We start from the raw sequence: 25392 nt of genomic DNA, 5'->3' as shown, positions 1-25392 counted from the left end.
TGTGGATGGACAGATCGATCCGCACTGCAGTAAACGCCAGGACCGCCACCTACAACATGGGTCTTGGCACTGGCGATATGAGCGCCTCCTACGGCGTGCGGCGAAGGATGCCAAATACCGGTACCTGGAGCGCGTGGAGTCTCGCTTCAACCGACACACAGAGTATGTGGCACGGACTATGCACCATTACGGACTACAAAAGGGACACTGCACCGATCAACGCTGACTTTGCATTCACCAACGAGCTTTACCAGTTCTACACCTGTTTTGAGGTTAGCCAGTTGGCTAATGCTAACTACCGCCTGACTACCGAGGACAGTGCAGTCATCAGCGAGAGACCGGTGATCAGCATCGTGGAGCACGACGTCCGAGCTGCTGTACTAACCAGCTAGCAGGTGTGTTCACTTCCGAAGTCTGTGGTCCCCACATGCTTCAAAAGATCCACCATCATCCCTGTGCCCAAGAACAGCAAACCCTCATCCCTGAACGATTACCGGCCAGTTGCACTGACCTCGGTAGTAATGAAGGTGTTTGAGAGGCTGCTGAAGAACATCATCTCCTCCAATCAATGGAGCTCCAGTGGAGAGGGTGCAGTCCTTCTAGTATCTCGGTGTCCACGTCTCCTCAGACCTGACATGGGCTGCCCACATTCAGGTCCAGACCAAAAAGGCTAGGCAGCGCCTGTATCACCTACGACAACTGAGGAAGTTCAGGGTCTCTCCAAAGATCCTCAGGACTTTCTATACAGGCGCTGTGGAGAGCATCCTCACACAGAACATGACATCCTGGTTTGGGAACAGCTGTGTTAAGGACCAAAAAGCTCTCCAGAGAGTGATCTGTACAGCAGAACGTACATCTAGCCGGACTAGAGCAGATACTGAAGGACCCGTCCCATCCTGGCAACAACCTGTTCCAACTTCTGCAATCCGGTAGAAGGTTCAGCATTCTCCGGGCTAGGACAAAGAGACTCGAGAGGAGCTTCTATCCCAACCCGTTCTCACTCCCAAAGCGTAACATTTTACGCTAGGTGACAAATCGTCACCATATTACCTTTTCGGCTACCCACCACGTTCCTAAATGACGACCTCGGAAAAAGAGGAAATATGAGAACCGTCTGGACTGAACCTACACATGTTCGCTCTTTTTCTTCAAATCGCTTAGAAACACGCTATTTAACATCATTAAAGTCCTGGTTAAGGTCAGGAATAAGGTTATGGTCAGGGCTAGGGATAAGGTTAGGTTTAGGGCTGGAATACAGGGCTGGAACGTCTACTACCGCGGGAGCGTCATTGCACTGGATTCCAGCCTTAACCCGCCGCGTACCATAAGAACGCCGAAGGTCTCCTTTCGCGTTCCTCAGGAACGCCGCGGGACGTGACAAAACGTCGACATGTTACGCCTCGGGAGTGAGAACGCTCTGTCTATCCCCAAGCCATCCGGGCCCTAAGTGACTAAGACAGGACTCTCTTGTAGACACTCTAAACCCACCGGCACAAAGTACATTTCAAATTCCTTTAATTTTAAATATGTTCATGTTGTCTATTTTGTAAAATGTTCAGATTGTCTATCATTAAGTGAATTATTTAATTCACTTAATGTACAGAATTCACCTGCTTGCTGCATACATGCTACTACTGCACATTCACCTAATGTATATAATATATAATGTTCTTCCTCTCTCCCCCCTTTTGCACAAGTCGAGGAGCGTGTCAGGCTACATTTCACTGTGTGTTTTACTTGTATAACTATGCATGTGACAAATAAAGAACCTTGAACCTTGAGTCTTGAATCTTGAATCCCTGAACGGGTATGACTCCATCAAACTACTGACCGAAAACCATGATAAAGATGCACAAAAGTCAACCATGGCAAGTACCTGCAGAAGGAGTCATTCATTCACACATCACTGATTATGCATTTAAAAAAGGGACTTTATCACTGACAAACCCTTCAGTGTTTGGTCATTTCACAAATACTGTCATATTTTTCAGCTGGATCTGCTCCAGTACTGGTCACTTGACATCAATAGAGTAATTGTCAGTGACTCACAGTGAAAAGCTGCGGTTTTTGAAAACATTAGCTTGTTCCTCATATGATCCACTCTGTCATATGATTCCAGGTTCGAAGACTCTCATTTCCAGTCACATTAGTGGCCCTGAACACAAGAGCATTTGTGATAAGTCACAGAGTCATCAACCTCTGTTATGACTTCAGTGTTGCTCTCGCTTTTTTAACACCTTACACTGACCAAAGTAAGCTCTATTGCCATTAGACTGCAAAGTGTCTTACTTATTCTTCAGAGTACTTTTGTATGAAACTGCGGATTTTTGGAAGCTTTGGGAGCATGAATGTTGCTTAGTAGTCACGTAAAGTCTTCATGTGACATGACAGTTTTGACTATCTGTTAACAGACGTCCAGGCAGGTGAAGCAAAGGTCTTGAAACCTCCTGGTAAGTTGACCCTGAAGTTTTTGTCTCATTACAGAGTTGGAACCTGGCTCCATGGTGAGACAAATCCACTGCCTTTAAATCAGTGGGAGCCTTTCTGTGTTCTCCCTGTGAATGGCCAGTCAAACTGGGAAAGTGTAATGCCTGTCCCAGTTCCAGGGACCAGGACTCCTATCCTCCATATAGCTTGAAAAATAAATTTTTCTATATTTCATGAATGTCTGCATCAAATCTACACTAACAAAACAGTTGGACAATTTAAACCAAACCATGTTGCTATTACCACCAAAGTTATTTTTAAAAAGCAAGCCTCAAAGCAAAGTCACCCACAGACACATTCCCAGTATACATATCTGCTGTTAGCAGGGGTTCAGTTATTTTCATTAACAGGGTAATCAAGGATTTAGTGTGCTAACTGCAGCAAGAAGAAGAACCAGAGCCCGTTTGTTCCACTACAGCATGGTATGGTCTGAGATAGACATGGGTGCTGAACTTGAGCGAGCTTTTATTTGTTTTGTCGCTCCAGCTCATCATCTGGACATTTTATATTTTAGTTTTTGGCTAAACATTTATGATTAACTATCTGAATTTGAAGGGTAAGGTAGCTATACTGTGTTTGCAGGAGAGAGTGGAAGGGAAGCAAGGCCAGGAGCATTGCAGATATATTCAAAGGGTTCTACCGTGGTGTAGAAATGGAGTAGGGGTAATCTTGAAGGAAGAGTGTGGAGCTGAAGAGAGTGTCAGACAACTTAGAAGATGGAGAGGAGTTCTTGAGAAAGTTGGAGGAAGTGGCAGAGAGTTTCCCCAGGGTGTAGACAGTGGTGACTTCTATGGACATGTAGGTGAAAGGAACAGATGTGAGGAGGTGTGTTTGAAGGAGAGCAATTCAAAAGGACAAATGTTAGTAGACTTTGCTAAAAGCATGGAAATGGTTGTGGTGAACATGTACTTCAAGAAGAGGGCGCACAGACGGTGTTTCTGAGTGAAGAGAGTGTTTAGAGAGGATGGAAGGAATACGCTAAGGAGCTGAATGTAGACAAAGAGAAGGACAGTTAGTGAATCGAGAAGTGCAGAGGATTACGAAGGAGGAAGCGATGTCAGCTATCAGTGTAGGCCAGAATAAACACTGCAAACAGATGCCACGAGACAGTCGCTGTACATTCACTGCTTAGTGACTTTACTGTCCAGGGTGATGAAGAAAATGAAACAAATATGGTTACCACGATGAAAGGGTCAGTCACCATCACTCATCTTTTTCTTAGCTTTAAACCTGATCCACAGTGACCGACTGTCTATTCTACCTCACAACAGGTGACACACTGGTGTGTTGAAACAGATAAGGCTCTATCTCATCTAGAGCTTGGCGTTCATGTTTATAACAGAGTGGAGTCTGAAAGCAGGGCAGGGGGTCAAATGAAAAATTGTGGGAAGTATTTTCCAACATTTTTGGAGCTTGACTCATACCAAACAATAAAGCCAGGATGTGAAGTCATTAACAGTAATGACCAGTTGGTCGTACACCTCTGAAAACCAGTGTCCACCAGTGTGACTGTGCTCTTCTGTAGCCAGAGCAACAGCAGAGCACAGTCACAGCTGAGGCTGAGGAAGAAGGCAGTTGTTCGGCAGCTCCTCTCCTTACACACCAACCTCCTCATTGTTTTTGGAAACAGTAACACAGGGTGACCATGGAAACGACCGCTATCATCTCTGTCCGTCCAAGTGTGGGGACATGTACACAGAGAGGCTGCCAAGCTCCAGATACTTGCCCCTTTCTTTTTACTGGGCTCGAGCTGAGGCTTGTGATTAGAAGCTCATCGCGTAAAAATGAAACATTTCTGAGAGGAAGGCTTATCTCAAGCTTTGCCTAAAGTACACAAACTTTTGAAAATTACAGATAGATTCATTGTATTCATTTGGAAGCCATCAGTCACAGGAGGCATTATGTTTACTAATCACACTGGATTGTGTGTTTCTTCGGTTACCTTCATACACTGATATGTGCTTCTGCATGAAAGTACATGATCAGAATACTCATAAACCAAAGCATGCCATGAAAACAACCTCCAGTGATAATCCACAATGGCAAGCTGTGTCTTGCAGTAAGAGTGAGAACAGCACCAGGCTGCCTCACACACACACACGTCTGCAGCCTTGGAAACACTTCAAGAAAACTTTATTGGTTCATTTATGCAACTTTACAAAGCTCAGCTGGTTAAACAGACGAGAGCTTTTGTCATGGATCGCTGTGTGGCAGGCAGGAGGAGGACCCAAAATGCAAAACTCACAGACATGGGGATGAACTCAAAAATTACAGCTTTAATGCTGGAGAGGCAGAACGTAGGAAATACGAAACTAAACTGGGAAAACTAAATACAAAGCTCGCCAAGAAACACAGGGAGGAACACACACAACATGAGGGAGAACGCGACGCCGAACAGAGGGAGACGCAGACAGAAATACACAGAGGGTTAACGAGGAAAGTGGGAACACACGGGGAACACAGCTGACACAGATAACCATAACGAGACAGGGCGGGGTGAACATAACACTGACGGGAGACGGGCAGAGTCAAACAGGAAGTACAGAGGTTCAGACAGGAGGAGAGAGAGCACGGGGAAAACAGACATAACGGGCAGGGGAAACATGGAATAAAACATAAGGAGAGACGAGGGCTCACAGATACACAGAGGGGCACACAGGGGGTAAAAGCCACGAAGGGAAAACACACAGGGAACAACATAACAGGGCAACTCAGGAAACAGAACCTAAACAGGGAACTAAATACAAAAATACAAGAGAACTAAGAATACTGGGCCAACACGGCCCAGGACCATGACAGCTTTATGGAAACTGTCGGGCTCTGAAGTCCCACATAGGCTTAGAGACGCACTGTGGGCCTTTAAGAAACGTACAAAATGACATAAAAGAGACACATCTGACCAAAGCAGCAAATGCATTTGAATGACGATTGTGTGTTATTTGTCTTTAATTAATTAATTAATGAATTAATTAATTAATGTGTATGTGTTAGTCCCCATAGGGAAATAGTTCCTCTGCATTTAACACATTCACCCAGTGAAGCAGTGGGCAGTCACCAATGCAGCGCCCGGGGAACAGTGTGTAGGGACGGTACCTTGCTCGTCACAGATTGGCTTATTATTTCAAAACCAGACAAGAACATTAAACAAATACAGAAATATGCTCACATTTCACAATTATACTTGAAGGTGGCTTTCATGCAATTCTAATCACTTCAGTTATTAAAATAATGAGTTAAATTGTATTTGTTAAGGAGCTGTGAGGTGAAGAGCCTACAGGGAAAATCCTGAAAATCTGCAAACCCAACATGAGCAGCACAAACAGAACCGCTCGTTATGACTAAACTTGCAGAACGTTTTAGTTTATAGCATTTTTAAAATCATCATCATCATATCCAGTACATGATGGTGCATGAAACAAGCACTTATGTATCAGGAGTCTCTATTAATAACTACATGGTAACGACCAGCTGAGTATGATGGTGAGAGACGCCAGAGATTTGATCACCGTCTTTGTTCTCTGCTGCATTTAGTCTATCCGGTCGTTAAGTCTGACGTCACTAGCTGTGTCTGGGTCTAAACTCCGCTGCAGGTCCATATATCAAACGATCACTGTGGCATTACTGAGAGTTGAAAAACTGTCTAAAGTCTTTCATCTTTAATAAAATGATCAGCGTTCTGCTCTACCAGGTGTAACAATTGAGTTTAACATCCAGGCATCCATGAAAACGGAATTTATGACATTTAACGGAGTTAGAAGTTAGCAGGAAGTTAGCTCGCTAGCTTCTATCTAAATACAATATAGCATGTCCTGACTGCGGGGTTTTAGAAACAGATTCAAACGTACAGCTCTGTTATCACTTCCAGCATAAATGAAGACAGAAAACTAAACAGCAGTGACGTTTGTAGGGTTACTGAAGTTGGGCTAGCTGGTATATAATGATGTGCTACGTGACCGCTAGCGACACAGCTATGTTAGCATAATATAAACAAGCTAACGTTTTTCCCACTCGATAAAAGTTAACGTGAGTGTTCTCGGTGGTCAGGAACAAATGTAATAGCATGGCAGGATGCTGTAAAAGGACCAAACTTCAGCCAGGAGAACAACTGAGATAATCCATCCACAACACGAGGTTAGTCATTCATATACTGCTGCATGGGCTGGGCTGTAGTTACATCCTAAGGTTTTAAAAACTGAGCTTAAATAAATGATTAGCGGTAATAAAAGACGAGGGAGGTCAACAGTGATCACTGACTGTTTTAGGAGCTTTTTGAGATCAAATAGAAGAAAATACAAAACATTAAACATGTTAACAACACAAAAGCCATATTAAACGCAGACTACTTTAGACCCGGAAGTAGGATTCGTCACATCATCACTTAACGACCGGATAGGAAGACAAGACTTCAGTGATCTGGGCGATATTCACAATAAAGCTGAATGCTAGTGGGACGTTATGTGTTCAAAGTATGTGAACAACCTATATGAGAACAAAGCAAATTTAAGACAAGTGCAGTGGACACAGCAGGAGCTGCCTTGTAAGAAGGCACCAGACATAAAGAAAAACCAAACAAAGCACAGCTATTACACTTAATGTTCACTTAAACCACATTCAGCTACATTTACCTTTCAGCACAGCCCTTTACCTGCCTTACATCTGCACTTACAAACTGTTTATTTGATCTAATATGAACATGTGACTGATGAAAGCCAAAGACTATGAAAATTAATCAGAAATAGAATAACTTGGCCAACAACTGGCACACAATATTTGTTCAGTTGCTCTGGAGCTGTTATGCCAATCTGACTCATTGCACAGTGATCCCCGTCTGACCACGTGGTACCTCAGGGAGGTACTACACTTTGGAAAGGACAGAGAGAAAGAAAAGAAAAGAAAAAAGGGAATTTGGAAAAGAAGGCTGGTGCTGCGCTCCAGTGCAACTCTAGGCCTGGTGACTCATCCCTCTCCTCCCTCAGGGACCTGCGGCATGCCTTCACTTTATATAGCAATCTGTATTTCTCTCTCTTTGGTCCCATGTCTCTGATTAAAGGGGATGAGTGGAAAACAGGAGGAGGAGTTTTATGCTCTTTCTGAACATCACTTTTTCCCATGGCATTCAATAAGAAATACACACACACACACACACACACACACACACACACACACACACACACACACACACACACACACAGTCTAATAGGGTGTTCATTAACATTAGACTGATGTGTGCATATTGTTACATTCAATAGAAAAAGATATCAAGCGGTTCATGGAAACTATCTGTTACAGCATGTTAACTTAGAAATAACACCTCACTCTTTTCTAAATGATGAACGCTGATTTATAAATGTTTTATGAAACTGCAAATATTTGATGTCTCGTGTTAAATGAGCTTTGAGCTGCGTGCACAGAAACATTTCTCCTGCAGAGAAAATACAGTTTTTTACAGACGCTAGGACACATGTCTCAATACTTAGGTCACTTTTGCAAAACTCTTCACACAATCCTCCTAACTGACTGTCAGCTTGGCAAAGCAGTTCATTCCACATTCAAAATGCACTACAACTACCAAAACACTTCATTCAGGTCTCAAATAAACTCATTCTTCCAGAACACTAGCAAAGGTTGACAGCCGACAAACACACTTTGTCACCCACAAAACAATGACCTAAAAAACACTAACAACATGTAGCATTACACAGTGTTTTCTTGTGTAAAACAAGGACACATCTCTGTTTATAATTTCAATATATGTTACTGGAATGAATCAGACATCATGCAGAATTCGTTAATATTTGTTTATGTATTTTTATTTTTTTGCACTAAGTAATCCCAAAATAGAAAGTCAAAGTCAAAAGTCAAAGTCAACTTTATTTGTCGATTCTGCCACATGTACAGGACATACAGAGAATAGAAATTGCGTTACTCTCAATCCCTAGATAAATAGCAAATGAACATTTAAATATATTTAAATATAAAAGTGATTAAAAATGCAAGTAAAATAATTAAAAAGTAAAAATTTAAATAAATAAAATTTTACATATAACAGAAAGCTATACAATATACAATATAATGGGTAAGTGACATTGAGTGTAAAACAGGCAGAGTAGTGCAATTAGGCAAATAGTGCAAATGGAGATTTAGTAATGTACGGTAAGAGAAAGTGTAACAACAAAGTCTTATGAGTCTTATACAAGAATTTGTATACACACCATCCACTGATACACATACAATAGTAATGCTATTCTACTCCATTTCTGGCTGGGTCCATGTTTACATCACAAAAAAACCTATTCAGCAGTTGTCTCCTTTTGTAATGAAATTGAAGGAGTAACATCTGTGCAGATGTTCATCTACAATGAGAATCAGCTGTGGCTGGTTAAACTGCATTTTTAGATTGGAAATATGTTTCAATAAAATATTGCTGTTGGATTTTGCTGTCTTATTCAGTTTTGCATTGTGTTATTGTTTTGGCCATAAGTTTAACAGTTTTGAAAACAGTATGTAAGCACATGCAAAATGTCCTGTACGTACAAAGATTTTTGGCAGTTGTTGTGTCTGAGTGAGAAGATAATTCATGAAATTTGAGAGATGTAGTCATTGAATGCATTTTGTGCCAAAACAATGATAACTGGTCCTCAGTTTAGCCCACATAGACTTCTGTTGTGCTCACTGTGTGAGGAGTTTTGCAAACGTGACCTAAGTATTGAGAAATGTGTCCTAGCGTCTGTAAAAAACTGTAACACGAGACATCAAATATTTGCAGTTTCATAAAACATTTATAAATCAGCGTTCATCATTTAGAAAAGAGTGAGGTGTTATTTCTAAGTTAACATGCTGTAACAGATAGTTTCCATGAACCGCTTGATATCTTTTTCTATTGAATGTAACAATATGCACACATCAGTCTAATGTTAATGAACACCCTATTAGACTGTGTGTGTGTGTGTGTGTGTGTGTGTGTGTGTGTGTGTGTGTGTGTGTGTGTGTATGTGTGTGTGTGTGTGTGTGTGTGTGTGTGTGTGCTGCTGAGATCAGCTGGCTAATGCTCTGTGCTGTCAGCAGAACTGTTTTTGTTTAATGATGAGTGTGCACGATGACTCCTGTGCCACGGTCCATCTCAGTGCAGCTCTTTGGTCAAGCATTTTCCTTTGTCATGCTTTTCCATGTGACTTTAACTGGTCTGATTTCCTTTTTCTAGGACACACTGTTAAATCCAAAAATCCAAAAATTGTTGGGTTTCCTGGGTGTAGCCAGCGGGGTCCATGGTAGCCATGGCAGCAATAACAATGCCCGAACAACTACCTCAGCCAAGTATCTGCCAAATGTGTGTGTGTGAGCTTCCTGCTGCAAACTGGATACAGTTACAACATTATATCCTTGGAGATAAATCTGTGCATGTGCACTTCATGACACTATTGTTGCGTCGTAGTTTGCGATGACAACAAAAATCATTCTGGAAGCAAAGATTTCCAGTTTCACCACCAAAGTGCTGAATTGAAGTTGTGTTTCCATGGTAACAGGGACGAGGCTGACTGGAACTATAATGTTTCCAGATAAAAGCAAAACAATGTTTACTAGTCAGGAGCCGTAATTTGTGTGTGTGTGTGGTGGGGGGCGGGGTAGGAGCACCATGGAAGCTTTCCACTCTCACACAGCAACCACTCATCAGGCTGATGCAGAGCGAGAGGAATCCGGCAATAACACACCCTTCTCTGTTTCTGTTTTCCTGTTTAAACTCTAACCACCGAGAGTTCCCCTACTGCTGTGGAAAAGCATGTGTGTGTGTGTACCTGTGTGAGCAGCATGCATACTCTACTGTACTAAGCTCTAGGAGTCCACATTCCATTACACACACACACACACACATTCAGGGGATTTTCCAGTAAATCCAGGAAAAAGGGGAATCCTCATGATACAACTGCTGATGCAAAGAGTAACTGAGGGCAGGCTGAGAAGCAAGCGAGGACACTGTGTGTGTCTGAGTGTTTTCTGGGGGACTGACATTTAAAGAACAACTCACAAGCCAACTGTCATGGAAATATACATTTTGTCTTGCTACTTTTTCAGATCACATGTTTAAGAGGAGCCATTAAACAGAAATGATTTTTGTCAACCTTCTAAAGTCGAGAATTGAAACGTTAACCTCATAACACCTGTGGCTCATGGCTATACTCACAATAGGTTTGACCAAGTCTAAGCATGGAAACAGTCATGGAACACTGTGGAGCTTTAATGCAGTGCTTAAAACTCAGTGCATAGTTCTGTGCAGCAGGACCAGCAGCTTCAGCCTCGTGAGTTAGTTCATGTTTTGAGGTTACAAAAATGTTCAGTTGTTTCATGGTAACTTCTACTGTAGTACTAACCTGCTCTGGAGGATGAGATGTTCAAGAAAAGAGATCAACTTATACAGAACCAGCACCTGTGACCTATCAGTCCTCAGGAAAATAGCAACTCAGATAGCAGGAGGATCAGTTTATACAGACTGTCTCCATACAAGCAGACACCTTCCCACCACACCTCAGACGATTTGCACTGACATGGCAACAGTGAATGACTTTAAGCAGATTGAAGCTACTAGGAGTGAAATAATGTGAAGTGGCAACATGAAGTCGGGGGAGCCGAGATAAACCAAGCCAAGCGACTGGAGCAGCCAACGAGCCCGAACACTGTTGACCTGTTGGTGAATATGTTAGATACATTTACAGTTTTTTACAGACGCTAGGACACATTTCTCAATACTTAGGTCACGTTTGCAAAACTCCTCACACAGTGAGCACAACAGAAGTCTATGTGGGCTAAACTGAGGACCAGTTATCATTGTTTTGGCACAAAATGCATTCAATGACTACATCTCTCAAATTTCATGAATTATCTTCTCACTCAGACACAACAACTGCCAAAAATCTTTGTACGTACAGGACATTTTGCATGTGCTTACATACTGTTTTCAAAACTGTTAAACTTATGGCCAAAACAATAACACAATGCAAAACTTAAAAAGACAGCAAAATCCAACAGCAATATTTTATTGAAACATATTTCCAATCTAAAAATGCAGTTTAACCAGCCACAGCTGATTCTCATTGTAGATGAACATCTGCACAGATGTTACTCCTTCAATTTCATTACAAAAGGAGACAACTGCTGAATAGGTTTTTTTGTGATGTAAACATGGACCCAGCCAGAAATGGAGTAGAATAGCATTACTATTGTATGTGTATCAGTGGATGGTGTGTATACAAATTCTTGTATAAGACTCATAAGACTTTGTTGTTACACTTTCTCTTACCGTACATTACTAAATCTCCATTTGCACTATTTGCCTAATTGCACTACTCTGCCTGGTTTACACTCAATGTCACTTACCCATTATTAGAAATGGGAAATATAACAGAAAGCTATATTGTATAGCTTTCTGTTATATGTAAAATTTTATTTATTTAAATTTTTACTTGCATTTTTACAGTTTTTTACAGTCGCTAACAAGCGTTTGTCCAAACAGTTGTCACATTTGCAAAACTCTAAACACAATTAGCACAGCATCGGTCTGTTGTGGCCATACCAGTCACACATTTCATGTCGTGTTCACCCAATATGCAGTCAGTGAACACATTTCCACAATGCTTACATTTTCTTAACAGACAAGCTATACCTCCCAGCAAAATCATGAACTGTTTTTGTAGTATCTACGAATGTTAACACACAACATCCCACAATAGCAAAAACAATATCCCAAACCTTAGATACAGTATAAAAACCTCTGCTTCTGCAATGATATGTCGGTGGATCCGACATACCAGGCGGTTTTATCCCAGGTGCATCGACTTGGATAACATCAGATGTGATGTTGATGAAAACATGTGGCCTAACCCTGAAGATCGCAGAGATTAGATGCAAATCTTTTGCCTTTTTATAGCCCCCCTCCCCCCCTTTTTATCTTGGCTTTTTGCTGTTGTTTTTTTGTTCAGAATGCTCTTGTGTGTTTCATGGATATTTTGTTCACTGTAAGCAATACTGTAAAACTTTCTCTGTCCTATCATACCGTGTTTCTACTGTACCTCCTGTGGTAAACAGTAAAGAAACAAAAACTTGTTTGCTTTTTACTGGAATGCTTTTGAATGTGAACATTACTGTACATGTGGACATACAGTTACCAACCAAGACATTTCTGGTGTCAATATGGTGGATTGCATGTTTCGCATGCAAATACCTGTGAAACTGAAACATAAAAGTCTATGCAGTTTTTGTAATGTCAATGATAGCCAGTATTTTGAAACCTGGTGTACTTTGATTGACTGCATGTACCTTGTGAAGTGAAAACAAGTGTTATTCTTTGACAGACTAATTTCATTTTGAGTCAGATTTATAGTGTTTTTGTACAGTTAGTGTGTGCAGAGAAAGATGTGTTCTAATTTTGAAATGAGGAGTTAGTATATATTTAACAAAGTGTAATTTTTGGGAAGGATATTATCCATTTGGCCAATTGTGTTTTGTAGGTGTGGGTCTGTGTTAAGAGTTTAGAAAAGGTATCTGAAGTATGGGTAGGCGCTTGTTAGCGACTGTAAAAAACTGTAATCACTTTTATATTTAAATATATTTAAATGTTCATTTGCTATTTATCTAGGGATTGAGAGTAACGCCATTTCTATTCTCTGTATGTCCTGTACATGTGGCAGAATCGACAAATAAAGTTGACTTTGACTTTTGACTTTGACTTTCTATTTTGGGATTACTTAGTGCAAAAAAATAAAAATACATAAACAAATATTAACGAATTCTGCATGATGTCTGATTCATTCCAGTAACATATATTGAAATTATAAACAGAGATGTGTCCTTGTTTTACACAAGAAAACACTGTGTAATGCTACATGTTGTTAGTGTTTTTTAGGTCATTGTTTTGTGGGTGACAAAGTGTGTTTGTCGGCTGTCAACCTTTGCTAGTGTTCTGGAAGAATGAGTTTATTTGAGACCTGAATGAAGTGTTTTGGTAGTTGTAGTGCATTTTGAATGTGGAATGAACTGCTTTGCCAAGCTGACAGTCAGTTAGGAGGATTGTGTGAAGAGTTTTGCAAAAGTGACCTAAGTATTGAGACATGTGTCCTAGCGTCTGTAAAAAAACTGTAGTGCAGACACACACACACACACACACACACACACACACACACACACACACACACACACACACACAAGCCTCTTAGTGAGGACCTTCATTGACATAATGTTTTCGGTAGCTTCTTACCCTAACCTAACCATAACCTAATTGTAATCCTGACACAAGTATAGTAGAATGCAGATTTTGGTCCTCACAAAGATAGCTAGACAGGAACACACACTCACACACACACACTCACACTCACACACACACACTCTCACACACACTCACACACACACACACACACTCACACACACACACTCACACTCACACACACACTCACACTCACACACACACTCACACTCACACTCACACACACACACACACACACACACACACTGAGAGGTTGCCAATCCTTACGTACCTCATTGGTCTATTTTCCGTGACTCTGAGTGTGCTTTCCTGTCTTTGGCACAGCATCCTCACGGAGAACAATGTCCCATTAAATTAGCAGAGTCAGGAAGTCAACACACCAAGGTGACTGCCTGAACTTCCTCCTGCGCTCTTTCCATGTACTTTAGACACACACACACACACACACACACACACAGACACGCACACACACACACACACACACACACACACACACACACACACACACACACACACACACACACACACACACACACACACACACATCTTTACCAAACTGATAGACTGACTTTGGGCTCCTTAAAGACAAGACAATCATTGACATCTCATTTTAAGCAGAACACTAACACTAAGTTATTGCCACAACTATTTTTATATTCTCTATAGTCCATCCATGCATCCACTTTCTTGTACTCATCTAAAACTAAACTGACTCTGTGATTCTCTGTGGTCTAAGACAACATGCAGCATCTCCATGAGAAGCCTTTCAGTGATCATGTGACAGAAAACAAAGCAACCAATGAGCAAAGAAGTCGCTTCAGTCTCCAGATCCTCCAAAACTCTGTTTTCCAGTTTTCTGAACTATTTATTTTGGATAACAGAAATATTTTTATAGAATAAAAAACTGGTGTGTGAACCGTCCATCACAAAAAAGTATTTAAGTCAACATTATAATCTTATTGAAGTAGCTCAATAGTGCACAGGTTGTATATTCAAATATATTTAAGGTACAATTTTTAATGACACTTTCTCAGGGAAGCACAGTGGCACAGTGGGACTGTTGCTCCACAACAAGAGGGTCCTGAGTTCAATTCCACCATCAGGCCGGGGTCTGATGGGGTCTTTCTGTGTGGAGTTTGCATGTTCTCCCCGTGAGTTCCCTCCGGGTACTCCAGCTTCCTCCCACAGTCCAAAGACATGCAGTTTGGGGGGGATTAATCCAAATTGCCCATAGGTGGGAGTGAATGGGTGTCTGTCCCTGTGTGTAACAGACTGGCGACCTGTCCAGGGTGTACCCCGCCTCTCGCCCTATGACAGCTGGGATAGGCTCCCGCGACCCTGAGAAGGATAGGCGGAAGCGAAAGGATGGATTTTCAAATCATATACGAGATTTCATTGGCTTATAATTATTGATTTATTGATGTGTATATCTCTTCCATGTTGATAATTGTCATTACTTGTATATCGCTCTGTGCAGTTAGATCTATAATGAATTTGCAGAACAAAAAAAATCTTTAGAAGAATTTGTTTGTAAAAATTAGTGCTGCTGTCCTGTGATGGCTCAGATGGTGTCCTAGCCAAAGCAAAATACCTTCTCTGCCGGCTGAAAGGATCCTGATGTTTATTTGTACGCAGGGCCGTTGCTAGCCATTTGGGTGCCCTAAGCACAAATGCTTTATGGTGCCCCCCCCCCCGCCACTGAAAAAAAAACAAAAAAAACATTAATACTTTTGAATTTCTCAGTGGAATTTGTTTAATTAAATAACAACAAACATGACAGTTAAACAAATAAATAAGGTTAAAGGAGGTTAAAAATACTGTTACAAATAAATACTGAAACAAAAATTGAACATTGGAACAAGAACAAAGAGCCTGGCAATAATGTGTAATTTTTTTTATAAAAAAATAATATATATAATAGTATTATTATTAATATATTTACAAATAGTTTCACAATAGAATTTAAATAAGAAACTTAAATAAGAAAAATAAGAATTTGAACACAAAAGCCACATTCCTTAAGTAACTATGTTAAACATTTTTACAATTCGTTGTCAGAGTATGCCCTAGACTCTAGGGCATACTCTGACAACCAGAAAATGCAGGCGTGGTGTGCCTCTCTAGGGCCTAGAGAGGCACACGCCTGCATTTTCTGGTTGCAAAATCAGCTATAAGGTCATCATATGATAGCTTCTGAGCCACGTCACCATTGATGCTGATAACAGCCAGACCACTTAAACGTTCCTGCCCCATTGATGAACGCAGGTACGTTTTAATGAGTTTGAGCTTTGAAAAGCTTCGCTCAGCAGAGGCAACTGTGACAGGCAGGGTCAGTGCAATACGCAGAGCAATCCACAGATTGGGATATACCTCTTGAAGCTGATTGTCATGTAAAAATGACAGCATTTCCAAAGCAGACGTCTGTGGTGGCAGCTGAGGAAGGTTGATGATTTCCTGCATCATCTCAGGTCCATCAATGTCAGCTACTCCCTTATCTGTCAGTGTCTTCTGTACTTCAGTGCAGTGTTTTTTTAAATCCTCCTTGGACATCCCATTCACTTTGCTGAAATCAAGCAGCACTCCATATTTCTCCTTCACTTGATTCATGGTCTCAAACCTCTCCTGTAGGGAGATTAAAGCAGAGTCCACAACACAATTGAAAAATGTGACCTCAAGCTTTTTAAGGGCATCATGGAGGGGCTCATCAACAGCTTCATATGCAAACTGCCTTTTTGTGCTCCTGAGCCTTTTCTCCTTCAACTGTGGTTCTATGTTCAGGGCCTCACAGAGTTCTTTGGCAGCTGACACAGCCTCATCAAACCCAGACTGTCTGTATTTAGAGAGGTTACTTTTGGCAGTGTCAATGAGCCTGACAGCAACATCGAGCTGCATGGAGCTGGACTGTAGTAACTTGTTCACCTGGTTTGTGATTGTAAGAAGTTCACACCACACGATGGAGCAAATCAAAAATCGAAATGAGGCTACTTCCTCAGCAAGCACTTGAGCCTCCACCTTTGCGACTGCATCACTTACAGCTTCTCTGGCCTCCAGGAGAGCATCCCTCACTTCTTTTGTCTGACTCCGGACAGCAGTTACACTTTGAAGCCTGCTTTCCCATCTAACGTCACTCCAAGATTTAAGTGTCAATTTCACATGTTTTGTTAAAATGGCCCATCGCTGGGTGGCACTGGAAAAGAAATTGAACAACTTCTGCAAATACCCAAAGTAGCCAGTTGCATCTGGAGAGGACTTGGCAGCATCAGCTATGACCAGATTCATCGTGTGAGCTCCACAAGGCACAAACAATGCTCTCGGGTTTAATTGTAGCAGTCTGGCCTGAACACCTTGCTTCTTCCCCTTCATGTTGGCCCCATTGTCATAGGCCTGTCCTCGACAGTTTTCAAATGGAATGCCAAGCTCCTTCAACTTGTCAAGGACAACATTGGACAGGTTAAGGCCAGTTGTTTGCTCCACATTTATATAGCCAAGAAAGTATTCTTTAATATCTGGTTGTGCTTGGAAACAAACAATGCGTACTATGACTGACATTTGTTCAGTGTGACTCACATCTGGAGTACAGTCAAGAATGATGGAGAAGTATTTTGCCAACTGGATTTGCTTCACAATGGCGCGGAATGTTTCTGAAGAGATAATCTGAATTAGTTCGTTCTGTGTCTCAGGGCTGAGGTAATGTGTGTGGGAACCTTCATCTTTTATGTTGGCCAAGTGATTTGCCATTACAAGGTCATATGTTGCCATAAGCTCTACTTCCTTCAAGAAGTTGCCATTGTCCGGCTCATAAAGACAGTCAGAAGAGCCCCTAAAAGACAAATTTCTGGAAGCCAGTGAGAGAGTTATTGAGAGTAATCGTTTGAGAATCTCTCGCCACTTTTTCCTTTCTGCCTCTAGTAAGGTCAACTCCTGTTGATCTATTGCCATGCTTTTCTTTAGCCGTGTGTCCAGTTCTCTCCACTTAAGCATGCACTGTATGTGGTCTTGGCTACACTCATGACCCCTCAAACGGATGTTGATGTTCGACCAGTCACTGAAGCCCTCTGTACTCAGCTTTATATCCTTCACACTGAAAAGCTTACATGCAAAGCAGAACACAGCATTGTTCTGCGGTGAGTACACTAACCAGCTCCGGTGAACCTTTTCTCCATTGGGAAGAATTTTGAACTTAAGGCTAGTGTGAAATGCTCTTCCATCAGGCCCCTTTGGAAAATTAAAATCAGAGCTGACATTAAAAGGACCTCTCCGCACAATTTCAACACGATCAGCATCTACAATGTGAGCTGGCCAAAGAGCAGGATCGGTTGAAGGGGGCACACATGTCTCCACAGTGTCACTTTCTGATAGTCTCTCAGTGACAGGACTCTCAGTGGTACTTGTGTATGGAACTGTACCTGAACTGGTGGTTGATGGTTCTTGTTCTTCTTGGCTAGGGATTGTTGCAGGGTCTACAATGGCTGGTGGTTGATGTCCAGGGATGGCACTACTACTGGATGGTTCATCCTGTCCTTGAGATCCTCCTTGAACATATTTAAGCATTGACCCTGCATACAAGAGAAAATATTCAGGGATTTTACAGAAATACAATTTTGAATCTACAGTAGGCCTACGAAAGATTGCATTATAAGACTAATAAATTAAGTAAGTCACTGGTACATTTAAAAATTACTAACTATATTTTACATGTATAGATTTTCATAATGGCAAATGGCAATATAAACATGCTGTACATAATTTGATATAAATGCGCAAGTAGGAAATCTATATTACTGGAAGATATAGGTTTCATATTACAGTTTCACCAACAGATGTCGCCCTTGATCTATGAACCTAAAGAAAGACGAGAACTATTTATGTGTTCAGACGTCAATGGCATAAATAAGATATGCGTCTTTATAGATATCCTGAAATGCAGCAACATACAAAGTAATCTTGTCTAATCTGATAATAATACTTGACTGCATCACTGACCTATCCCAAAGTTAAGGTTAATCAGTAGCATGCATGACGTTAGCCAGCTAGCAACCTGAGGAGGGAAATGCTAGTCTCACGAATCACGATAACGTTAGCAATCGTGAGTCACGATTGCTAACGTTATCTGAAAACCGTCAATTGAGTGACCATGATGAGTTGCTTTTAGTAGTCCATTCTATATTCATATCCACAACGTAAACAAACTACCCAACATCAATCATTTGCAACATTTGTTAACACAGTATGAACACTGCTAACAGGAGCTATCACAGAGTTGACGGACATGAGCGTGCAAGCAAGGGCTACAATAATGAACTTTTTTTATTATTATTATTTAAACATTGCCTTACCGGCAAGCGACGCCTGAGTTTCATCACGCTTCCTCTTCTTCTTTCTTTTCTCCGCTCCCGACTCCTGTTGCCGTTTCGAGGCCATGTTCAAACAGGTGTTTACCAATTATAGAACAGACCACTGGGAGTGGGGGGGCACCAGGAGGAGACTGGAGACAGGGCACAAAGCAGATTCACCCCTTTTCTCGGGAAAATTGTTTTATGTTGCTTTTGTATTGTTTAACCATATTAATGCATATGATATTTATAGTATTAATATGGTTTACTTTTTTTTTTTACGACCCTGATTTTTTTGGTGCCCTACCGGCCATTTGGTGCCCTACGCAGTGTGCGTTATGTGCGTTTGCGGAGCTACGGCACTGTTTGTACGTCATTTCTTTAGAGGATTTAAAAATATTCTGATTCTGATAGATAAAATATGTAAAAATGTCATTACAAAGATATGTGGAATGACCCTTTTTTACTTAAGCACCTATTTGTGCTGTTGATGTATGTGATGAATATGGGTGCAAACGGCAAAAGAAGCATGTTGGTTTGTATAAAACAAAAGCCCATCCTGGAATCTGGAATACCAAATCTACTGTTTACTGGGACATGCAAATTATTTCTGGAATAATAAATGGTGTGGTGTCATTGGAAGGAAGTGTACCTGGGAGTATTTTAAGTGTGGAGAGATCCAGGCTCGAGGTTTAACCTTTCTTAAGTGATTTTCAGCACCCACTGCATTGTCCTTGACTTCAATATAAGACACAATGAATTGTAACTAGGCAGGTATTTTCCAGCACCCCCGCCCGGCAGGAAAGCCAAAATCCTTCATCTAAGGTCAAGTTTACCCAAGATACTGCAGCACAATACCTCAATAAAACCACGAGAACAGAACACAATGGATGCAGACCCCCCCCCCTCCTCTACATGCTCACACTTAGCTCTCAGTGCTACCTTCCAGCTAAGACTTTGATGCTATCATCTTCCTGCGGACCAGATGGTTTTCCACGACTCTTAGAATCATCCCATGTGTGCAATTAGTCGTTTCATACGACAGCAGAAAAGCATCTCCACTTTCCTCACCTGACCATCCCCCATCCCTGCTAGTCCTTTGTCCCGGCCCCACCGAGTTCCTGTTTTGACAATAAAGGCAGTGTAAGGGGAGACAAACACACAATACATACAGCAAGTACTACATTCAGTACACAAAGTACATGTCTGGAGCCCAGTTGGATTCAAAGTTGCCGTGATGGAAAGAGGAAGACCCCCGCCCTCTCTTCCATCCCTGCATTTGCAGGCCAGAGTGCTGAATTTATGAGAAAAGAGAAAGATAGGCTCCCTTGGCTGGAATGTTATTGAGAAAGGGAAGATATGGTGGGTGGAAAATGGAACAGAGAGGGGAATGAATGACTATGGAGGCGAGCGTGAAGTGTTTCTATACAGGAATGCTTTACAGGGCGGGCCAGGGTCAGGCGAGGCAGGTCACACATACAAAATATTCCAAACAAGTAAAGTTCGGAAACTGCAAAGCTCACCAGATGCAGAGTGATAGGACCGCTATTCCAGAATGTCGCCTCCAGACAGTGTGCTAGAAGTCACGAGGTAATAAAAACCACAATGGTTCATCTCAGAAGCAAATGAGTGCAGAAATAAGAATCCCACTACCTCTCCTGCTGAGAGGTCCCGTCTCTGGAGGACGATGATACAGAGTTTCCAGGTTAACACGACATGACAGAGAATGAGAGCATGCAGCAGCCTGCAGAGACAAACATGGTTCAACCACAAAACTTTAAATGTCCCGGAGCACTCTCCTCCCCTCCGCATGTGTGTTAAGCACATCTTAATGATGTCAGCAGAAGGGTCAGAGTAGCTTTGTGCGCACACTGTAATTATGTTGTTTGCCCCTTTTGTCACAGCTGACATCCCACACAAACGTTTTCCTTTCATTCCTCTGAGACAGCTTCATGTCTTTACTCAGAATCGTCTCTGTTTATGATGGCCTCTAATGGCTGCACTGTGTGGAAAACCTGAAGTGAGTCACACGGCTCGGCTTGGTTAGCCTGTGAGTACTTGCACACATCGACAGAAAGAGGAACAATGCACAAACACACATAAAGCACTTCATGATAGCAGAGACATACCACTCCTTTTACCAATACTCCTATCCTAAAGCTAAAATTTGAATTGTGACTTCACCACATTAATCAGTCTTTTAATCCTGTATGAATCTGGATACACCAACCAGCAGAACCACAACGCTGCTCTGGACTGTGATATGTAACAAGACACACTATCAGCCTTAAAATGTGATAATATGTCAGTAATGTGTTTAGCTACAGTACGTTAACAAAACCTCTATCAGAAGAAATAATGTCATGATTTATGCTCTTTTCTCCACAGGATGAAGTGAAAGTTCCCTCGAAACTCAGCATTTCAAAATCCATGAAGGTTTCCGAGTCTGTGTCGGGAAGCAGAGGAGGCAGTCTGCTCGAGCTCAAAGAAGCTGTGGAAGAGCCCGGAGAAGAGGGAGAAGAAGGAGAAAAGGCAGACAAGCCTCACGTGGACCTCTCATCGGACGAAGAGGGTTTGGAGATCGAGGAGGCCATGGAGGAGACTCGTGCCGAACGCATCAAGCGCAGCAGCCTGCAGCGTGTACAAAACCTGAAAACTGTTTTCTCAAAGGAGAAGATGGATAAGACCAGAGCAAAGACCAAAGAGAACCTGGAGAAGACCAGACAAAAAACCAAGGAGAACCTTGAGAAGACCAAGCAGAAGACAAAGGAGAACCTGGAAAAGACAAGGCAAAGAACCAAGGAGAATTTAGAAAAGACCAAGCAGAAGACCAAGGAAAACCTGGAGAAGACCCGCCACAACATTGAGAAGAAGATGGGAAAACTCGGGACACGCATGAGCGTCAACCCTGAGCGCAAGCAGAAGATGAAGACATCCAGCGACAAGATGAAGAAAGCCTTCACACCAGACCATGTGGTTTATGCCCGGTCCAAGACCGCCGTGTACAAAGTGCCCCCCTTCACCTTCCACGTCAAAAAGATTCGCGAAGGTGCTGTTGAAGTGGTTCAAGGCACTGAGATGGTCGAGGTGTCACAGGATCCCGAGCCCTTCAGTGAAGTGGACGCGGAGGCTGAGGAAGGAGGGGTGGAGGTGGAGATGGAAATGATGAATGGAGGTGGTGATGAGGAAGAGGCTGATGAGGATGAAGAGGAGGACAGCCACGATGCTTTGCAGGAGCACGAAGACAGAGACAGAGATAGCGATTAAAGATATAAAGCAGATGCTAACAAGATCATTGTTAGCATTAAGATTAAGATACCACAGAAAATTATGAGGCTAATTACAACCTGGGTATCATTATTATTATTATTATTTTGATTTTGGCCATGATTCCTGCCAATTAAGACAACATTGTGTTCACAAAAATGCTTTCTGGGAACATGTAATTCTCAGATTATCCGACAGGTGGTGCCCAAGACAATAATTCAGCCTAAAAAAAGTGAGCATTCAAACAGATTGTAATCATTCTCTGCAGCAAAACAGAACAATTATAAACACAACCAAACTAAGTCAGAGCTTTTGCAGGAGGCCGGTGATGTCTTTAACTGACCTTTGGCTCTGTTTGCATCTCACCTACATGTCTGCCTGCTTCAAAGCTCCACTGGCCCTGATTGTTCTGCACTCACAGTCAGAGTCAGTCTTTGTGTTAGGATTTTTAAAAGTAGCACCTGAGAACAGAGAGGAAACCCTGGAGCTATAACCATGAAGAGTGCTAACACATTTGGCTTTTCAGCTCTATAAGGTGATCATCTACAGAGGCCCCTCCCCCAAAAGGTCCTTTTTATGGACCACGTGCTAAAGGCTGCGCTGTTATTAAGACTACAACAAGTTATATTTTTTCCTTTATTTGATTACACATTATGGCTTAAGAATCACTATCCAAAGGAATATGTGACATTCCTCTCAGATTTCCAAAGGTGGAGATGATCATGAGCAAAGACCAGGATAAAGGGGAGAAGATGAAAGTTTGTTGTGAGCAGGGCTGAATTATTCTTAGAAAGTGTCCCTTTTTCCTTTGTCTGACTCACAGCTGGAGAAATGTTTGTTTAAAGGATGTCGGGCTGCAGATTCCCGACTGATAAATGATAAATTCACAGAGTAAATATTCACGCTTATCCAGAAATATCAAGTATCACACATGCTATGCTATTCCTTCCACCGTCTCTACTTACTAATGTTATAGTATTCTGCTTAATTTACTCTTTACTTAGAAGCACAATGATGTCTGTTACCAAGTTATTGTTGAGTATTTGTGTATTTGTATGTGATCACATTTTATATCAGGCTAATGTTCTTACTGCTGACAGACTGTAGTAGACTCGCTGTGTCTTTGTTGTTTTTACAGAACATTGTACGGCCATTTCTCCCAAAGAACAACCGTTATGAAAATGAAGGTAGTTAGGTCCATTACATTTCTTTGAGTGATCTTCTCCTGTGTTGAAAAAAGTCTTCTGTCATTTTTTATTGTCATTTTTTTGTTCAAAAGACCGTCTGATATGAGTTGGGTAAAGAAGCTGCCACAAGGACCAACGCATCCTCAGCTTTTACAATCACTGTGTGCTCTCTGGAGCTTTTATGTGACTGCTGCAGACTGACACTGACCCCTAGTGTCTGGTCATTTCATCATATTTTCCTCTACACGTGTGTTCACCAATAAAACCAACAGCTCTTTTTAAAAGTCAAGAATTTATGTTGATTTGCATTTGAATGTTCTGCTCTGACTGCATCTCTGTAGCTCATTCATCATATATTTCTACAGGTGTTCTGTGGTAAGGGCAGGGGGCGTGGCCAGAAGCCAGAAGGCTACAAATACATGACAAATGATTCTAAGAGAGCTTCATGTAACTGTTCCCAAAGGTTTCTGCAGTGTTTGTCAAAGCTTAGTTCCCAGAGTCATCACCATTTGCTGTTCATCTTTGTATATAATGTGAATCACAGCCAGTGCGCTGCTGCCTGCGCTTCTTCCACATTTACATGTCAAACAATTGTGATGTTTGCACAGCTTGCAACAAATGACATTTATATGTAAGGACGGCTGAAATATTTTAGCATTGTCGATGTGCAGCTGAGACCTTTGGTGATTTGATGCTCAAACCACCAAAAGGGGGAAACAATGCCATGTCTGTGAGAGCAGTAACAACATGCAGCTGCACTGAAGCCTGTGCCAATGGAACAAATGTTCTTTACACTTAACCGTTTGCTTGCTTTTGTTTCCTTTGTAATGTTACTTTGCTTAACCACTAATGATTTCATTAAAATGCTATTTGGTTCACAGCTTCTTTGTCTTTATTGAACATTTTCTGCTGCTCTTGTATTTAAAAACGACTAAAACATTGATATTACAGAATTTGAAATGCAAAGGCATTTATTCATATATATTATATATATATTATATCCTGTGTGTGAAAACTTTGCACAATAAATTAGGACATTTGTTTGGTCAGTGACGTCTTTGTTGGGAGATGCTTCTTAGCCTGTTAATTTCCCCTTAAATGGCGCGTCACTGAAGGGAGAATGCATTCGTGAGTTGAGCAGCAGAGGTGAGGATGTCGGTTGTGCCTATGAAAAACTAACTTGCCAAATCTGCCAAAACAGAACATACATAAAAAGGCACATTTTTCTTTATACATGTACAATGACAATAAAGGTCTTTTCTATTCTGTTCTATTTTTCTGCTACTGGCTCTTGTTTGGTGTCGTTTATTGGATTGAAAGATTGAAGTCTGAGGATTTAACAGTTTATTCATTAAACAAACAGAAGCATGTAAAAGGAACCATCAACAGCTGCAACATACTCAAAAATAATCTGTTCTACTTCACTGAATGGGTTTTATTATGCCACCATATTTCCATCTAAAACATTAAAAAATTGTTATGTGAACATGACAAACGTTCACTGGTTACATTTTACAGAGTTCAGCTATTTAGCTCCAGTAAATCCAACAAGATTGATGTTAAATTAGCGCAATAAAATACTTCAGAGCAACATTTTACATAACATTTTCTTTCTTGTATCAAATTTTATGTACTTTGTGTAACAAGTAGTGTTATTGTTAAATGAACTTATAGACAGAAGATATTACAAATATCAACATTGTAGTTTCAATTAGATTCGTTTACTCAAATAACAAAATTGACCACCGATGAATGACGTCAGAGTTAACAGCATCCAACATTATTGTTATAACTAGTTCTTCCCCTTTTATCTTTCAACCTGTTGGTCTTTTATACTAAACTTTCTTCAGCTGTTGTCTACATTCCA

General features: G+C 41.4%; 1 protein-coding gene across 1 annotated transcript in view; it reads left to right on the top strand.

Annotated features, from left to right (window-relative positions):
* Positions 1 to 24398, top strand: part of cavin1b (caveolae associated protein 1b) — a 36771-nt gene extending 12373 nt beyond the window's left edge. Inside the window, exon 2 of the mRNA XM_085361153.1 lies at positions 21460 to 24398. Coding sequence (XP_085217279.1) covers positions 21460 to 22338 — 879 coding nt within the window. The 3' untranslated portion in view covers positions 22339 to 24398. The remainder of the gene's footprint in view (positions 1 to 21459) is intronic.
* Positions 24399 to 25392: the final 994 nt, after the last annotated feature.

This window comes from Diplotaxodon limnothrissa, linkage group LG8 (assembly GCF_057381915.1).
Source record: "Diplotaxodon limnothrissa isolate DT_005_m linkage group LG8, D_limnothrissa_male_GT1.1, whole genome shotgun sequence".
Lineage (NCBI taxonomy): Eukaryota > Metazoa > Chordata > Actinopteri > Cichliformes > Cichlidae > Diplotaxodon > Diplotaxodon limnothrissa.
The sequence above is the reverse complement of the archived record's forward strand: the minus strand, read 5'-3'. Positions and strand labels throughout refer to the sequence as shown.